General features: G+C 39.0%; 1 protein-coding gene across 1 annotated transcript; it reads left to right on the forward strand.

Moving 5' to 3' along the window:
• The first annotated feature begins 1639 nt into the window (after nt 1-1639).
• Nucleotides 1640-17273, forward strand: CNIH1 (cornichon family AMPA receptor auxiliary protein 1). Its single transcript, XM_032236461.1, has 5 exons — nt 1640-1856; nt 8212-8280; nt 12270-12382; nt 13912-14055; nt 15459-17273. The coding sequence occupies exons 1-5, from the start codon at nt 1776-1778 to the stop codon at nt 15484-15486; spliced, it is 435 nt and encodes a 144-aa protein (XP_032092352.1). The 5' UTR covers nt 1640-1775; the 3' UTR covers nt 15487-17273.
• Nucleotides 17274-18720: the final 1447 nt, after the last annotated feature.

Raw genomic sequence — 18720 nt, forward strand, 5'->3', positions numbered from 1 at the left:
TCTAAAAGGATGCAAATAATCAACTGTCTGCAAGGAATATAAATCCTTCCATTCCCCACTATCCTGTCAGAGCTGAAGAAGCTTCTTGGATGAGAAGCAAAACGTCTTCAAAAGAAAAAGCAAGAAAGTCCAGTTGCCTCCTGAAAAAACCACCTTTGGGACAAGCATGACCTGGATGACTGAGAATCTCTACAGACGCACACTCCAATGTCAAAATTGTAGAAGAGCCCCATTAATCTGCAATAGCCCCAAATCACTCTTTCCAATTAATAACAGCTATTCACAAGCATGACTTTTCGTGAGCTGCAGCTCATTTTGTCAGATGCATGCAACAGCTAAATGATACAGGATTTAAAATGGGATGAGTGGGGGCGGGAGTGAGGAGAGACAGATTGAGACAAAGTGAAGTTTACCCAGCGTTTGCAGTATCAAGACATGCTGGTTAGGTAAGAAGTCATCCACAGCAAAAGGGTCTCACCTTTCCTACCTAAAATCTGGAGTTATGGGAGTTTACTCCTCACCCAAGCATAAAAGTGGGGGAAAGTAACAATGAAAAGTAAAAATAAAATGAATTGTTCAGATAAATTCTAAATTTTGGAAAAAAAGTACATGCTTTCAAGAAATTAACACACCTATTTCATGTAATCATAAATGTCAATGATACAATTAGAGTAACAGAGTTGGAAGGGACCTTCAGACAAATGGTTGTCTAATCTCTTCTTAAAAACTTCCAGTGTTGGAGCATTCACAACTTCTGGAGGCAAGTTATTCTACTGATTATTTGTTCTATCAGGAAAGTTTTCCTTAGTTCTAAGTTGCTTCTCTCCTTGATTAGTTTCCACCCATTGCTTCTTGTTCTACCCTCGGGTGCTTTGGAGAATAGCTTGAACTCCCTCTTCTTTGTGGCAACCCCTGATATATTGGAACACTGCTATCATGTCTCCCCTAGTCCTTCTTTTCATTAAACTAGATATATCCAATTCCAGAAACTATTTTATATATTTTATCCTTGAGTCCCCTAATCATCTTTGTTGCTCTTCTCTTTTAATTAATTTAATAAAATATTTTAAAAAATCAATTTTAATATTTTTAAAGAGCTGGGTTTTTAATTTAATCAAACCCCAAGGAACAACCTTTAATCATCCACCCAGGACTGGTATAAACTCATTCCTAATAAAACGTATTGAAAAATCTAGGCAAACACAGGACAAGCCCTTTTCCTGGGGTTGGCAAAAGGATTCCAAGTTGTAACGGAGCCAGCTAATTCCTAACGGTGGGATCTGCAAATGATACAAACGGCCACAAATGCAGACGGATGTGACACTCTCCTCGGTACAGAAACCGACGTTCACCCGGGAGTAACCCCCGGCAAAAAAACGCTCTCCTTTCCATGCATCCTCCCGCTACGTTGCTATCCCGCGAAAGAAGCGGAAACAGAGCGCTGGACGCCCCCTCCCTTATTATTTACGGGTGAAACCCACTTCCCGGGGATGCGAAAAGCAAACATCCCGGCGTCGGGAAAGGAGGAGCCACGTTGCAGTCCCGCCCCCGTCCAGAAGTAGTCGCTGCGGCGCGGAACTCCTGTCTGTGAAGGCGGCGGCGGCTTCTCTCCGGTGTGCGCTTGCGCAGTGACGTCGAAAGCGTCTGTCACTCCCCCTCCGGGGCCTCTGCGGCCACCCTGAATGATCCGGCCCAGAAACTTCCGCGCGCCTCGCCGTCGGGCCGGCCTTCCTTAGTGTCAATCGCCGCCGCTGCCCGCCGCCGCCGCCGCCGCCATGGCGTTCACGTTCGCTGCTTTCTGCTACATGCTGGCGCTGCTCCTCACCGCTGCGCTTATCTTCTTCGCTATATGGCATGTGAGTGCAGGAGAAGCGCCCTGGCGTTCCCTGGAAATCTGGGGCGGTGGTCCTAAAGGGAGAGAGGGGGCTAAGGGAGGGCTTGGTTGTGTGCAAGGGGGGGGCTGCCTGGAGGTGAAGAGGAGAAGCGAAGGAAGCCTCCCCCTCACTTAGGTGGCTTGGTTTCTTCTGCAGGGTCGAGCCCCGATGCTGGAGGGGCGGGCATTGAAAAGCTGGCGACCGTGGCGCCACGACGGAGGAGAGTCAGGGCGAGGGAAGGGAGGCGTTGCGGGGCTCCTCCAAATTTGTACTTTTGCATCTCATCTGACCAGGCGGGAGAGGCCGGGAGGGTTTGGGGGAACGTGGGAACCCGGGGCCATGTGCGCAGCGGGCACGGAAAGGTCGCCCTGCTAGTTTTCTGCAATTCTAAGGCGTGACCGAAATGTAAGTGTTGCGTGTAAGAGGAGTGTCATCCCCGGCATCCTTTTTTGTGAAACTGGGGAAAAGCTGCCTCTGGAAGCTCAAGTTATCAAAGGAGAAAAGAGGAAAGCATGCTAGAAAGATACAGGGAGTCCTCAACCTACGACCGTAATGTAGCCCCAAATTTAGGTTGTTAAGTGAGAAATTTGTTGTGAGTTTGCTCCGTTTTACGTCTTTCCCTGCCACATATGAAATGGGAATAGAATAACTTTATTGTCACTTTGAAGGTACTCTAGAAAGAGTGCAGAGAAGAGTAACAAAGATGATTAAGGGACATATAAAGAACGGTTGCTGGAATTGGGTATGTCTAGTTTAATGAAAAGAAGGACTAGGGGAGACATGATAGCAATGTTCCAATACAGTCCAGTTCAGTTATATACATGTACATGGCAAGAAAAAAAAATACTGCGAGTTTACCAGACAGATGCGATAAGGAATAAAGTTGTTACAGAATCTAGTAGTCCTGCTAGAAATACTTACTTTGTTAAGTGAATCACTGCAGTTCTTCAATAAGTAACAAGGCTGTTAAGTGAATCTGGTTTCCCCATTGACTTTGCTTATCAGAAGGGCGCAAAAGGGGATAATATGATTTGGGGATGCTGCAACCGTCATAAATTTGCGTCAGTTATCAAGCATCTGAATGTAAATCACATGATCATAGGGATGCTGCAACAGTCATAAGTGTGAAAAATGGTCATAGTCACTTTTTTCAGTGCTAATGTAACTTTGAACGGTCGCTAAGTGAACTGTTGTAAGTCAAGGACTACCTGTATTACAGAGCCTGGTGAAAGGGAATAGGGAAAAATACTTCTTTTTTGTAGTGCTTTTAACACTTCAAGTAAGTTAAATGGGTATTTAAGGATTGTTCTTATAGTCTTAAAAAAGATGCCGTATATAGAAGAGGTTAAAAATAGGACAGTTAAAACTCAAAAATAAATTACTTCCTGAACCCATAATTATTTAGTACATGTAATTAGAATTTTATAGCACAGGATACCGGTAGTCCTCAACTTCTGACCACAATTGAGCCCAAACTTTCTGTTGCTGAGACATTTGTTAAATGAATTTTGCCCCATTTTACAACCTTTTTTGTTACCGTTGTTAAGGGAATCACTGCAGTTGGTAAATTAATAACACAGTGGGCTTCTCCATTGACTTTGCTGGTCAGAAGGTTGCAAGGAGCGATCACATGACCCACGGATGCTTCAACGGTTATAAGTATGAATCAGTTGGCAGGCATCTGAGTTTTGATCACACGATCATGGGTATGCTGCAAAAGAAACTGAAAAAAAATGGTCGTAAGTCACCTTTTTCCCCCCGTGCCGTTATAACTTTGAACGGTCACGAAATAAACGGTTGTAAGCCGAGGACTACCTGTGTAGTGTATCGGTCCTCTTTGGATGTCTTCAAGAGATATTCAGAAGAATCAAGCATGTGAAAAGCTGCGCACAGCTTTTAAAAGATGCTTTGCTATAAGGAACCACAAGCATCCCTACAAACCACAGTATCAAATAGGGCAGCTACTGGTATCTCAGTTCTGTTTGATTAGCTAAAAGGATTCCCACGCGTGCATGCCTGTAACGTTCCCATGGTTTGCCCATAAGGCCAATGTTGAGAAAAGACAGGAGACAACCTTTCTCGGGATGGAGCGACGCAGATTGGAATCTGAGAGCCCCTTTTATTGAGATAGGACAAAGGCAGGAGGAGCAATAGCATGTGAGTAAAAACAGCCTGTAAAAGTACAATTTCTAATCTACTGCTCAGTCTATATATGGTCAAATCCTGGACGTCAATGGTAGGGCACATCTCAGAATGTTATGTTATGCACTATCAGGATGTTATGGCGTTGTAGGAGTTTGTTTTCTCCTGTGTGGTTCAGCGTGACTCTGCAAGCCCTAGTATGAACTGGGCCATGGGGGACACACACCTACACAAGGAACTATATTACAACATCTCCTACTTTTTTATTTTCTTTTTGTCAAAAGACTCTTCCTCTTCATCTACCAGAGTTGTCAACAGTGCTTTTTGTTGCTGCATATCAAGGCCTGTTAAAGCCATGTTGATACTCCTTTTCTGCATCATGCCCTCCACTGTGGACTGGACTATACTTCGGATGACAGGGATAAAACAGGGTAGTAGTAGGAGGCCTAAGAAGATGCTGCCTGCCATAAAGGCGGCTTGCTTCCAATTCCGGAAGATGCCCCCCAAGAACCCTGCATCATCCATAATCCCTGTCCACGTTTGTACGGGCACTAATTTTCTCAAGTCAGCAGTGAGATCAGCTACCACTTTGCCAGTTTCATCAATCTGCAGGCAGCAACTATATTACAACACATGCCAACCTCTTTTGTAAAATGAAATGATCAGTTGAGGGGGCTCAATTCCATCTCAATGCTTTGTCAAAGTGGAATGACATACCTTGTTATGACAGGGTTGAACTATCCCACTGAAGTAGATCACTGCCATTCTGCACACTCCTGGGGGTTCCTGTATGCTTTCTGTATATTGCCACCAATAACCAGGCTGTTATACTCTGATGCCAATTTCCAAGGATCACAACAGGAGAACTGTTAATTCACAGTAGTGTTTATAGGAATCAAGACATTGAACTCAGGTGGAGTTTTAGTTTGGCACATCTTTTTTTTAATGAATTTGAATAACTGGAATTTGACTGATGTGTAGAATAAAGAGGAAAATATGAAAAGAGCAAAACTTGGGGGGGGGGACGAACATCATGGGATTTGACCAGGGACTGTCAAAGCTTGTGAAATAAAAGGGGCTAGAATTGTAGGAGAAGGGAATCTTGGGAGAGGTAAGCTTTGATGGGGCAGATGTATCTATGAGGGGAGTGGGCGGGTACATTATACTGTACAGAATTGTAACATGCTATCTTAATAGTCTTGGGATAAAATGTATCTGTGTGCTTTTGTGTAAATGTGTATTAAGGCTTTCTAGCTTAATGCGTAGGTAAAAAGGTCAGAAATCTCAAACCTTCTCTTCTACAAGCCCTCTTAAACTACATAGTGTGGCCCCACCTTCTTGCCTTCATGTAGCTACCATGTAATTACTGCTGCAACCACATATTTTTCAGGGGATGTCTTTATCTACTGATCTCCCCACAACCTTAATGTATGAGAGAGGGATCTGACAACCTGTGTGTCTTATTGGCAAGTAAAGGGAAAAAAATTCTATAGTGTCATCTTGTTAGCCTGTAACCGGAGACAGGCACGTGATTAGGAAAATTAGCTCTCAGAAGTGAAATCAGAATGAAATTTCCCAAGGTATAAACAAAATTTATTATTTATTTCATTTATTTATCAGGCTTGTACAGTATGCCCTCTGTCTTGCCCAAAGGTGATTCTAGGTGGCTTAAATAAAGTTAATATTATTTTAAAAAATGACAAATAAACATTCCTTTTCGATTTTAAATAAAGTGCACAAAACAATCAGTGGAGGTAAAAATAGAGGTTTGTGAAAATCATAGAGAGCATCTCAAGAGAGTCTCCAATAGGAAAAAATATATGAGCAGATTATGAGATGTATTGGTCTGTTACCTAAGAGACACAATCAGTGAGCTCGCACAAGGAAACTAGGCACTATCAGAGGTTATAAAGTAAACTAATCTGATACAATATTTCTAGCTGACACCTGTTACCTAACTTTTAGAAATTAATTGACTGATGTAGCAAACATTTCCTGGTTGCTTCCTTGGATTTTTCAGATTTTAATAGAATCCAGTCTTTAATCAGAGATTCTGGAGCAGCCTTTCTTAGCTCCTCTTCTTAGCCTCCATATGTTGCTTCTCTATTAGATTTTTAAATAGCAACCCCTTTTTTCTCTGGAGAAGGGTAGAGGGCCAGAGGGAATCCCCTTTATGCATGTGCTAAGGTAAACATCCTTACCTTGGAGAATCCTGTCTGACACCAAGAGATGCGCACTGGCGAAGACTGCAGCCGACACTCTGGAAGACAAATTGGCCTCAGCACTGACCCATGCTATAAAATAGATAGCATGGGCATTTTAATTGGATTATCAGATCATATCTACATTGTATTCTCCCCCCCTACTTTATCCTAAAATTACATAAATAAGTAAAACCAAATTTATTTTCTAGTCCGAATGGCATACAATAAAAATAACAAATAAAAATTCCCAGTAAGATGGCATCACCTGTTAAAAGTAAAAAAAAATCCTCAAAACAAAAATATAACAAGTCTTGATAATACAGTCAAAAAGAAGCATTCCTTATCCAGGTCCTGGGGAAAGAGACAATCTTTAAAGCCCCTAGTTGGGGCAACCTAATCTCTGGATAGATATTCCAGAGGATAGGTTGTACACTAGGGTAGGGACATTTCCTGGGACCCAATAAATGACTTTTGTTCATGGATGTGACCTGGAGCATACCTTCTCTGAAGAAGCATACAAGCTGGACAACAGTTTGAATTGCACATAGAAGTCTTATCAGTAATGAGCACAGCTCATGTAGGGGAGGTGCCACATGGTGTGACATGTTGGGTCCATCCTGCCTGTGCAGGTGCCTTCTGGACCAGTTGCAGCTTCTGAGTGGTGTTCAAGGGCAGTCCCATGTAGAGTATATGACAGTAGTCAAATGTGAGGTGATTAAGGTAGAAGTGATTGTGGAAAAAAAATCTTGGTCAAGGTAAGGGTGAAATTGGTACAGTGGACAAATGGATGAAGGCCCTCCTGTCACCCCTTGAGCAGGAACTGAGGATCCAGGAGGATTCTTAAATTGTGCACCAGTTCTATCTGGAGAGGTGCAACCCTATCAGAAAATCCCAGATACTTCAAGAGCTAAAAACACTCTGCCATTCCATTTTGCTATGGTTGACCAGTTCCTTCTCATCCATATCTTCACAGCATCTAGGCACTGGGGCATCATTTTGATGACATTGTTTGAGTTGGTCTGGGATCAATATGTACAACTGAGTATCTTCAGTGTATTGATGGCATTAGATTCTATATTGGCAGATGATCACACCCAGTGGTTTCATGTAGATACCGTAGAAGAAAAGGGGGAGGATTGAGCTCCAAAATCCCCACAGATAAGGAGGCAAAGGCTTGCCCACCAGGACCAAGTGGAACCCTCCACAGATAAAATAGAACCACTATAACACTATGTTTCCTAATCCTGTAGCCACCCTAGATGGAATGATGATTAATTATATTAAAAGCCATTGAGAGATTTAAAAGTTTCAAGTTCATACAATATCCATCCTGCCTCCACAGGTTGAGCCAATGCTGTCTCCGCTTGAAACCACACTAGAAAGAATCCAGATAATCCAGTGGGTCTCTGAAACTCTAACCTGACCACTTTGTCAGCAAGAGAAAGAGAAGGTTGGAGGTTAGATAAAGGTATTCAGAATTGTTATGTCCAATAATGGCTTGGATAACAGATGGTTTTTCGCCACCTTTTTCATGGAATAGCATCACACACCATCTCCCAAGAAATTTTTAATCATTCTAGAGATGCACGGATTTAATACCAGGTTGTTGGGTTACTAGAATTCAAGATTCTGTCCACTTCTTCAGGAGTGACAAGGTGAAACACCTCCCAGATAATAGGTCCAGATAAAGCCTCAGTCCACTCACTGTGACTTGCTCAGTCAGAATCCAACTCCAATTCATACAATTTGAATATTCAAGGCTCAATGGGAGGCTTGGCTACTGCTACTATGTAGGGGATTTGAGTGAATACTTAAAAGTGTGCTTTAAAGAGCTTAGTTATTATTATTTGAAGCTAACTGGATGAGTCAGTTCCTTAGGAGATTCCCTCAGAATTTGAATTTGGAAGTTGGGATGGTCTAAATACCTGACTTTATGGTAAGAGTGGTAAGAGTTCTTATACTGTTACTTAATCATTTTAATTTTATTTTAGATTATAGCTTTTGATGAGCTGAAGACTGACTACAAGAATCCCATAGACCAGTGTAATACACTAAATCCTGTAAGTTTATATGAAACAGAACTTTCTTCATGAATTCCTAGTTAGTTATGTTTTTTGGTAAATGTATGATAATTTAACATAGATAACTATTTAACATGCATGTGATTTGATTCTACAATATATAACAGATTTAAGATTTCTAGGTAGAATTGTGTCCCTGTACTCTTTCACACTTACCCTCACTCCCCATTCTTGAAATTCTGACTTATTTATCTGCTGGTGAACTTGTCAGTGGTCACACTAACATTCTTTCAATCTGCTTTTTACGTTTTCGGCACAAAGACAGTTGAAAAGGTTAAAAAGATTAAAAGAGTCAAAATTGCATTCAAGGTGTGTACTGCTTTTTAGTTTAATGTCTTAATCCCATAGTCTTTTTGCTTTCCATTTATTAAGATCATGTCTATGGTCTATGTTAGCTCTTGTTTTGGTCCATGTGCCTGTTCATTTGCTTGTCTTTTGTCTATTCAGGGATTGAAATATAATTCTTTGAATTTTGCACTTGCTTAAGAGATGGGGAAAACTGTTTCATGCTTAAATTCATCTATGAGAAATCAGTTACTGACAGGACTTAATGTAACAATTCAATAAATTCATGTTTATTCAAATGGAAGAAATGCCATATTTGTGCCTTAATCAGAATTTGCAAATTCAATTCAAATCATGAATGATGGTTGTTAGGATCCTGATTAGAGCTGATACACATTGAAGGGAATTCATCTTGGAATTAGGGAGAAGGAATATTCTGGCTTCTTGATTTACTGTGTATTATTTGCATGGAAATAGCTAGGGAATAGTGTAATAGTAGTGTAATAATAAAAATAGTACTTTTCCCTTATTGCCCACCTTGATCTTAGGTAAAGGTAAAGATTCCCCCGCACATGTGTGCTAGTCGTTTCCGACTCTAGGGAGCAGTGCTCATCTCCGTTTCAAAGCCGAAGAGCCAATGCTGTCCGAAGATGTCTCTGTGGTCATGTGGCTGGCATGACTAAACACCGAAGGTGTTTTTCTTACTTGCATTTTTAATGTGCTTTCGAATTGCTAGGTTAATAGAAACTGGGACAAGTAACGGGAGCTCACTCCGTTAACGCGGCACTAGGGATTTGAACTGCTGACCTTCTGATCGACAAGCTCAGCATCTTAGCCGCTGAGCCACTGTGTCCCTTACCTTGATCTTAGGGACGCTTTTTTGCAGCTTTTTCCATTGGTGTGTTTAATACCCACCAATTCTGTTTTTCCATGTTGTGACAAGTACAACTGTAGTTGATCTTAGTGAGTTATGTGCCCATTTCCAAAACATTTAAAGTAGTCCTAATAGGTGGCAGTAGTTGTCTGACTTTGTGACCTGGAAGTTAAGGTAGATCTGGAATGATTAAGGAGATCTCCAAGGGAACCAGGCTATAGACTGAATCTGGACTGTTGGCAGAGCATTCCAAAAGTGAGTGGCAACCATTTCTGTATTGTTGCCAAAACAATTGTATGCCCACATCTATGAAATCGCCAGGAGTCAAAATTGACTTGAAGAAGACCTTGAATACTGTGTTGAATACTCTGCAATTCCTGGGCTTTTTAGAAGGCAGATCCCAACTCTCCACTGTCTGTGTGATTGGTAAGAAGTTACTCTAATCTGCATTTACCTGTTTAGAAAATACCTACCATTCTTTGTTCACATTTATACCAGTATTTATTTAGTCCTTAGAGTGATCAGACCAGCATTTTCCAGTTTCGTATGCCTTATTCCCACATTTACTTTAAAATGTTTCTCTTTTGCTTGTTGACAACCTGTAACAATTTACAGTATACATGAAAGGTTTGGAAAAGGCTATGTCCTTTCATATATTTTTTGACATGGACTGATTAGATAGCATTCCTCTAAAAAAATTAAATCAGATATCCCCTGCTGAAGATGAGCCACAGGAGCCGGGGCGTTAGTGCTAAATACAATCGGTGAATGAGAAAAAAAATATTGCGAGGTAGAATGACTGCTAAAACATGTCTTCTAATGCAGGAAGAAGTAACATAGATAGAAGCTGTGCATGGAACAGTTTATCCTACTCGGTTCATCTCTCATTTGTCGTGTGAGCGAGAGAGACTTTCACTACATCCGTGCATCCCCTTATCAGACTTTTAAGAAAAAAAGATATTACCATATGCATGTTATGCATTTCTGAGCTTTTTTGTTTAATACAGAGAGAAATTTGCTGAGAAATTTTGCTTATCGTTTAATTGTGTGCCATAAATGGATCTTTGTATGGAAATTTAGTGTCTTGAATAATATATGCGAGGGAAAATAATCATAAAAATAAGAAATGTCTAGCAAGTTTGCAGGAATCTTAGCATTGCAATGTAGTTTTTGATACTTTATGACTGAATTCCTAAATTTGTTTATTGTTTAAATGAATGAGCTTTTATTTTACTTACTAGTCTTACATGCCCTGGATGGTCTCATAAACATCTGCCATAGACCTGGTTTACCTATTCATGGAATGGCTAATCACAGAACACCCAGGTGTTCTCTGTTCCTCTGCTTTCCTTGTTCTTGTTTCTAGGCAGCTGGAAACATTTTTCACACAAAGCACTGGCCTGATGTGCTTCTATTTTCTAAGAATGTGTTAGAAGAGTAGGCTCTCCGTTATCCTTGAAAATCAAGGTATTAGAGGGCTGGTGCTTTCCTTTATAGCAGAGGTCTTCAAACTTGGCAACTTTAAGACTTGTGGACTTCAACTCCAAGAATTCTCCAGCTGGATTCCAAAAAAATACAATATTAGAGGAGATAGGGACTTGTAGATCCGTGGGAGGTTTGTTCTCTATAGGCATTGCATAATGTAACCTAGTTCAGCAGAAGTGCAATTTGAATGTATTGAGTCTATGCTGATTAAAGTCTGTGTTTCTTTTACACTAGATTCATTTGCTTCTGCAAATTCAGATAACCAAGGCACATCAAACCACCAATGGCTTTTATTAAAGTGAATAGCTGCACATTTTGTTCAGTATAGCTGCCTATAATAGGACCTTGTATAATCCGAATTCGCTATATTAGGTTATTGAAAAGATACCAATTAAAAAAATGAATATATCAAAAATATACAAACTGGAAATAGGTTTTCTTCAGAACCTAAAATCCAGGAAAGATTAAATATAGACACATATTTTTTTCTATTGTATTTGCTCCTTTCTTTACAGTGGAATTGCTGCTGATTATAACCATATATAGTGATTTGTGCAAGAGCTTTGGGCCTAAATTCCACATAGTCTTTCTAACCTGGTGTCTTAACCACTAGTCCAAACTGCTCTCTTTATCTGCCTTCTCCCAATTTTATTTGTGTGAGATCTGTTTCTCTTTTGGTGTTCCTCCCTCTACCTTGTCTTTATTTCTCCCATAAAAAGATAAAGACTGTTTCCAGCATTTTGTGACAAGCCAGACTAAAAACTAGCTACTTTGTCCCCAGTAGTAAAATGTTTTGAAATGTCTACATATTGCAAGAGGTTACTGACCTTACTTTAAAAAGTGTATAATTCAAACTTCCGCATATTTTAATGGTGAGATAGCTCAGTAAGATTATGGAAACAGTTTTCGTCTAGGCAGCTAAGGTTCTACTTGCAATTAATTAGAGATACATAGGCAGCTTTCAAAGATTTTTAAATGTCATCGGCTAATGTAATAGGGAGACTGCTAGATATTATGTAGCATAAATCTAACCTCTCCAGGATAAAAGTTGGAAATTGGAAGGTATATGTGATAATGCGTTTAGCTTAATGTTTATACAGCAAATTCTGTAAGCGATATTAACAATGTTATTCAGTTCCTCTAAATATGTGTAACACGTCAGTTATTATGACACAGATTATTGACATTTTGTCCACGGGCTTATCTTGTCTAATAGGCTTTTTTTACTTCATTCCCTTGTTGTTCCTATAAATAATGATGCCCTTATTTTAAGTGCACAAAAGTCAAAAAGAGGGTGATCTAAACTACCTGTCTTCTTTTGCAGCTTGTACTTCCAGAGTATCTCATCCATGCATTCTTCTGTGTCATGTTTTTGTGTGCAACAGAATGGCTTACACTGAGTCTTAATATGCCATTACTGGCTTACCACATTTGGAGGTAATTTTGAACATAGTTTGGTAAAGCTTTACTTGTAGAACTTTTATTTTTGTTTTTCATGTATTGCATTCTGTAAGAATTGTTCTGCAGGGATTTTCCTGTCCCGTAAATTCTGTTCTCCAACATTACTTGATATTCAATTATTTCCCCCATTCTTTACTTTTGGAAGATCCTGAGGGAAACAAGAGAAAGACCACAGTGTGTTGCATTCTTCTGCTATATCATCATCAGAGATCAGCTGTGATTTTGTTGTCATTGCTCATAGTTAATATAGTTGCTTTGTACTTTTATTCCCAAAGAAACTGATACAAAATTTCATGTTTATATTTCCATTCAGCAACATGAAAAAGAGAGGGATCAGGTCAGCACATTCAGGGGGATATTACTCTTCCGCCAGATATTATAAGATACTATCTCTTTCTGCTATTAGAAATCACCCCTTTCACATTCTTGCTTATCTCGGCTGCAGAAACCATAGGATGATCATAAAGGATGCTTCACTTAGATTTGAGAATTCATGTGTTTCATGAAACTTGTCATTGTTTGAGGTTGGCCCTTTGCTCAGTACATTTTGATGTCAGAAACTGAATGTTGGCAGAGATCAGCTGAACAGAGATTTTCCATTTTAATGGTGTACTGTATTTTTCGAAGTATAAGATGCACCTTTTTTCCTCAAAAAAGAGGGCGAAAATCTGGGTGTGTGTTATACACTGAATATAGCATTTTTTGCCTCCTGAAGCCCTGCCCACTTTGCAAAAATGGCCGTGCATAGCCTTTAGGAGGCTTCCAGAGTTCTGGGGACTAGGGAGGGCAAAAATGAGCAAAAACCGGGCTGTTTTTTGGTTATTTTTGCCCCCCCACCCCAGCCCTCAGGAGTACTCTATAAGCCTCTTAAAGGCTATGCATGCCCTTTTTTTGCCAGAAAATGGGCCCATTTTTGTGAAAAATGGGCTGTTTTTTTCTCGTTTTGGGGGAGGGGCACCCCCCAGGGGCACTGTACAAGCCTCCTAAGGGCTATGCATGCCCTTTTTTGGCAAAGAATGGGCCTGTTTTTGGGAGGTCTGCAGAGTGCAAAACTTTTTCTTTAATTTGCCTCTTTGAAATCTTGGTGCATCTTATACTCTGGTGTGTCTTATACTCCAAAAATATGGTATATTTCATTGAGAGCCAATCTGGTGTAGTAGTTTAGGCACCAGGGTATAAAATGGGAAACTGGGTGATCTAGTTCCACCTTAGGCATGAAACAAGATAGGTGACCTTGGGGCAGTTCAGCCTAGGAAGCAGGCAATGGTAAATCATTTCTGAAATCTTGGCAAGAGAACTGCAGGGACTTGTCCATGTGGTCACCAAGTGTCAATGATGACTTGAAGGAACCAATCCCCCCCCCTCCTTTAATGCTGAATCAAGGAATGTGGAGTATATGAAATAAATGGCAGGATAGAAAGCACTGTGTGATAATGGGTATAGTTTCTTGACAAGCAAACTCAATTTTCCTGTGCCTTTTCAAAACAACCAATTCACTTTTTCAGGTATATGAGTAGGCCTGTAATGAGTGGACCAGGACTCTATGATCCCACAACCATTATGAATGCGGATATTTTAGCATATTGTCAGAAGGAAGGGTGGTGCAAACTAGCGTTTTATCTTCTATCCTTTTTTTACTACCTATATGGGTAAGTCATCTGTTTTTAATAAAATAATGTCTTTCTGATAAGTAGTTGAACACACAGTGTAAGAAAGCTAAATAAAAATACAAAGATGCTTTTATTGAATCACAGCAATGCCTTTTAAAAATGCAATAAATGCCCAGGCACTTAATATTCATTTTCTTAATGCAGGGGAGTCCCAATCTTTTTGATCCCTGGGCATGCCTAATATTATAAGACTAAGTTATGACATTTTATAAAATGGTTCCCATGGTGAGGCTAGACAAGAATTACTTGCATACCATAAAATACTTTATATAATCAATTGCAGTCACCTATGTAATCTTCCAAGAAAGCTCTATATTCCAGGAGTAACAGGGATCTTGTTGGAAATACATGTTAAGTTTGAGACTAAAGCTTTGTTTTGTTGCCTGGTGGTTTCCCTAAATCAGCAGACAGAATGAAAGGGGGAAGGGACCTTGATGAATGTCCAGCAGCATATGGTTTGATTTATGCCCTGCTCTTAATTCAGAAGCTTAAGGTGTGGCACACCTAATTGTTTCTTTCCATTTCCCTTTACACCAAAAATCCTATAACATAGTTTGAGAATGGATCCGAGTCTCTGGTTTTAGTCCAATCCCTTAAACTGTACTACCATACTGACTCACTGTGTGTTGATTCAGCAATAACAGGGATATAGATTCCCTGATTCTTTCGGAATTCCTGATCCTGGAACAAGAGCCTCACCCCTGACTTTTAGAGAAAAAAATATTTGTTTACAAGTTGTTTACTAAATTGCTTTATTGAGGAAGATGCTTTACATTAGACAAAACCTATTTTCACTTTCAAAAATAAAAATAAAATTGTATAGTTATTTTAAATATTAAGACAATTAAAATTATTTTATAAGTTGGGATTTGATGTCAGAATAACATTAAGCACCAACAAGAGAATTAAATGATGAACAATTGTGTTAATGTAATCTGGAGATATGCACCCTCTTTAGTATAAAAGATATTTGCTTGGGTGATTTCTATATTATTAAGAATAAATTCTGCAAATAAAGCATTTATGATATGGTGGAAACTAGTAATTAACTGGAGCTTAAATAAGGGCCATGACCAAAATTTTGGAACTGTCCGTACCATTTTAAATGTATCGGTTTGGGAGAGGAAAACATGTCACCTTTTCTTGGCAGAAATTTTTAATTGGTGCACTGCAATTATGATCATACTATTACATAAGTGAGTCTGGTCTGGCTTTAAGTTTCTGTGGTAGGAGGGATATGCCAGTAGAAATGTCTGATCATAACCCTAGTCAGCCCAGTGGTGAAGCTTAAAGGTTAGTTACTAGTTATCCATCTCCAATGAAACAGAACAAACATTTAACAGAAATATATATTATTTTTTTTATTCTTCTCTTTCCAACAGCATGATTTATGTTTTGGTGAGCTCCTAAAGAATGACAGACAGCAGACTTGATTCCAACAAAGTGCAGAAAAGCCATAAAGCAAAGGATTATCTTTGAAGAAGAAACTGGTGTAAAGATTTAACTATGGAATCTGATGATCATAGTAATAGTAGAGGGAAAAGGCCTTCCTCTTCTACTGTCTTCTCCCGTCCAAAAGTATCTAGTCTTTAATACTCATGGACAGACTTTTTCAATTGGGATATTTAAAGTGACAAGAATTACATATAAATTAATGTAACACAACTGCCTCTGGCTTTTGGACAGCTTTATTCCTGCCCTCCATAAGGATCAGTTGTATCTTCAGTAAAAATGTGAAAATTACTGTCCTTAGTGTAAGAGAGGATTCCCCCCTTTTGTTTACTGGACTTTATAGTGGTTTATTTGGATAATGAACTTTCATTCTCCCTGTCAATTGTAGTCAACATTTCTAAAACACTGAATGCTTTTCTGTATGTTATCGCTTAGGTAACCCCTGTGTGTCACGTAGATGAATACATAAGTACAACTGCAGGAAGAGTTGTAGTTCTATTTTTTACTATTAGGATATTCTCCAGTAATATGCATGGATCAACATTTTCCTATTAACATGAAATACTGAGCTTTAATTTCCCAGGCTAAATGGATGTTAGGAAAAGTGGAGCTCATTATTAACACGAAATATTGAGCTGACTTTTCCTTGCTTTAGTTTTCCAGATTAGATGGATATTAGGAAAAGTATTTTCATTTTTATTTCATATTTTAAAAAAACCTGCAATTGTCTCAAACTGCCATACATCTGAAACCAATTTAATAAAAAATCATTTTGAAAATGCAAGGCATATATTTTGAGTTATACATGCCATAGGGTTTGGCAAATTTATTTGCTATGTCACACAATAAAAATCTCCAAGAGAGATTTAAATATTAACATTTCAGTCAAGCGGTTAGCTGTTGAGCAAGCATGGATACAATTTCCCTGTGGATTGTTTAATACCTGCGGATTTCTGGAAGTTTTACATTGGTAAACTTTGCTATAGTCCTAAAAGAAAATGCTATATGTAAGCAAGAACATAGTCTTTGGAACAAATTATTTAAATTTTCATTCTGAAAGAGATTTCTAGATCATGTACTTTCCAATTTAAATCACTTTGGAAAATGGATAATCTCTGGAGGAAAAAGATTATTAAACTTGATTATTAAATTTTATTCACCCTGTTGAAAACATTTTAATCTATTCATGATGGAACTTCCCTTTCCAGTTTGAAAATAAGGGAGCTACAAGATTACAAGACCTCTTTTTTTCATTTAGGTTCATAAAAATGGATGAAAAAGTAGTGAATATGGAGAACTTTAATTAGAAACAGCCCATGAAAGTTTCTTAGCATTTTGAAAAGCTGTGAAGCTGACTTCTTTAACCTGAGTTGAGTTTGCCAAAATGATAGGGAACACACACATGTCCAGATTCTGTTATGAGAGCTGTGCACATTTCTTGTCATCATCTTCAACATCAGAGTATTTAGGTTAGTGCTTGATGTAAAAAATCATGTTCATACGATGCAGCAGTTTCTAGATATGCAAGTTGCTGTGGAAAACCTCTGTAATTATCCACATCACTCCTGTAAATATGCGAGCTATCCTTAGTGATATGTTCACATGGAAAAGTATTTGTTTTTGATATTTTCTCTTTTATAGTAGCACTGAATTTTTACATGAACCTGAATGCTAGCTGCACCATTGTGCTGCCTATTTGGAAGACCTGTAGCGTTTTAAGAATAAAAATAATGGGTTGTCATGCATATTATGACCTTTGGTATTAGAACTTATATTACAGAATGCATAATGAGTCACATGCTGGATAAGACCTCTTGCTTATTCCATCTCTTCATCCAAAAATCTGCTTAATATTTTTATTAAGCAATGAATGTGTTTGTTCTTATACATCAGTTTGTCAATTTATTAAATATGAAGTTGTAAAAATGGCAGATCTCCTTTGCAGATGGGGAAAAATGTATACTTTCCAGAGTTTACCAAAAAAGCCCATTTGTAATAGAGCAATTCTATTACTATTCCATTTTCTCTTCCCCTTTTAAAGTACACTTTCTTGATAGATGGGTTTGTCTTTCACTTTTTTGTTATATGTGAAACCTGCTATTTATTAGTAATACAATTAGTGGTGAGAATGAACATCTTGAGGAAAGGAGTCCTGTTCTGGAAAGCATAACAAATTCTTACCTGCCTGATAGCCACCATTTACATCCTAAATGTAAATTATATTTGTATTCTAAGAACCCATAGCCACAGAGTGAAAGAGTAATGGTGAGTCTTACATATGCATTTGCTTACCCAAACAGCTCTTTTTATATTTGAAATGGGAAATGGACAGAAGAATGGCAAACAGATCAAACTACCAATTTGAATTATGTCTTTGTAGCAATATACACTAGAGTACATCAGCCAAACCAAAGCAAAGATAAAATGATTGTTGAAAAATAAGATACTGGTTTGTTGAATTTATATGTACTTATCAATATTCAGTGCATGCTCTTTTTATCGACTGGAACATTCAGTGTGTCTTTAAAGACAGAGATATTCACTACATGGGTAAAAGCACCCCAAATCTCAACATTGGAGAACAAGAATATGTACAACATACTCCATGCCTCAGTGGACCAACCGATCATATGTGCTAATACTTTTTTACATCGTCTCTATGTGAATGTAAGCATATGCCAAAGAAGGCATCATGGCAATAAGTGAAGCAAAGCATACCAATTTCTCCCTTACTCAGTCAGTGAGCTTTCATCAGCATCTTGATGAAGGGATCAATACAGAAGCTTCCCATTTGATCACTGCAACAGGTTTTGCGGATGAAGTGATTCAGTTTGCCAAAAACTTGGTCACCTGAGCAATCCTTGGTGGTAATTAGGGCCCTGAGTCCTGACCTATTACATAGGACTTCTTTTGACCCCTGGGGTGGATTAGGGTGTTGCCTGGGTGGTTCTGTGCCTAGTATCCTGGCAGTTAAAGGCCAGGGAGAGAGGTAACCCCTTGGGTCTGAGAGATGGTTAGTGCTTTTTTGCAGAGGGCAGGTTACCAATCTTGAAGGAATCTCTGTGCTCCCTTCTGAAACGGCCATCCTTGGATCCAATTATTTGGTATCCAATTTTCCACTTTGGGCGAAGGTTGATACTGAAGATGGACCAACTTCAAAACTTCCTAGAAGTTTTACATCCTTTTCAAGTC

Source organism: Thamnophis elegans, chromosome 1, assembly GCF_009769535.1.
Source record: "Thamnophis elegans isolate rThaEle1 chromosome 1, rThaEle1.pri, whole genome shotgun sequence".
Classification (NCBI taxonomy): Eukaryota; Metazoa; Chordata; class Lepidosauria; order Squamata; family Colubridae; genus Thamnophis; species Thamnophis elegans.

What these genes read in the sequence shown, in the direction of transcription:
- CNIH1 (XM_032236461.1), top strand. Translation starts at nt 1,776, where the DNA reads ATGGCGTTCACGTTCGCTGCTTTCTGCTACATGCTGGCGCTGCTCCTC. An exon ending in AGTGTAATACACTAAATCCT is followed by an intron (nt 8,281 to 12,269) that starts GTAAGTTTATAT and finishes CTTCTTTTGCAG; the next exon opens with CTTGTACTTCCAGAGTATCT. An exon ending in TTTTTTTACTACCTATATGG is followed by an intron (nt 14,056 to 15,458) that starts GTAAGTCATCTG and finishes TCTTTCCAACAG; the next exon opens with CATGATTTATGTTTTGGTGA.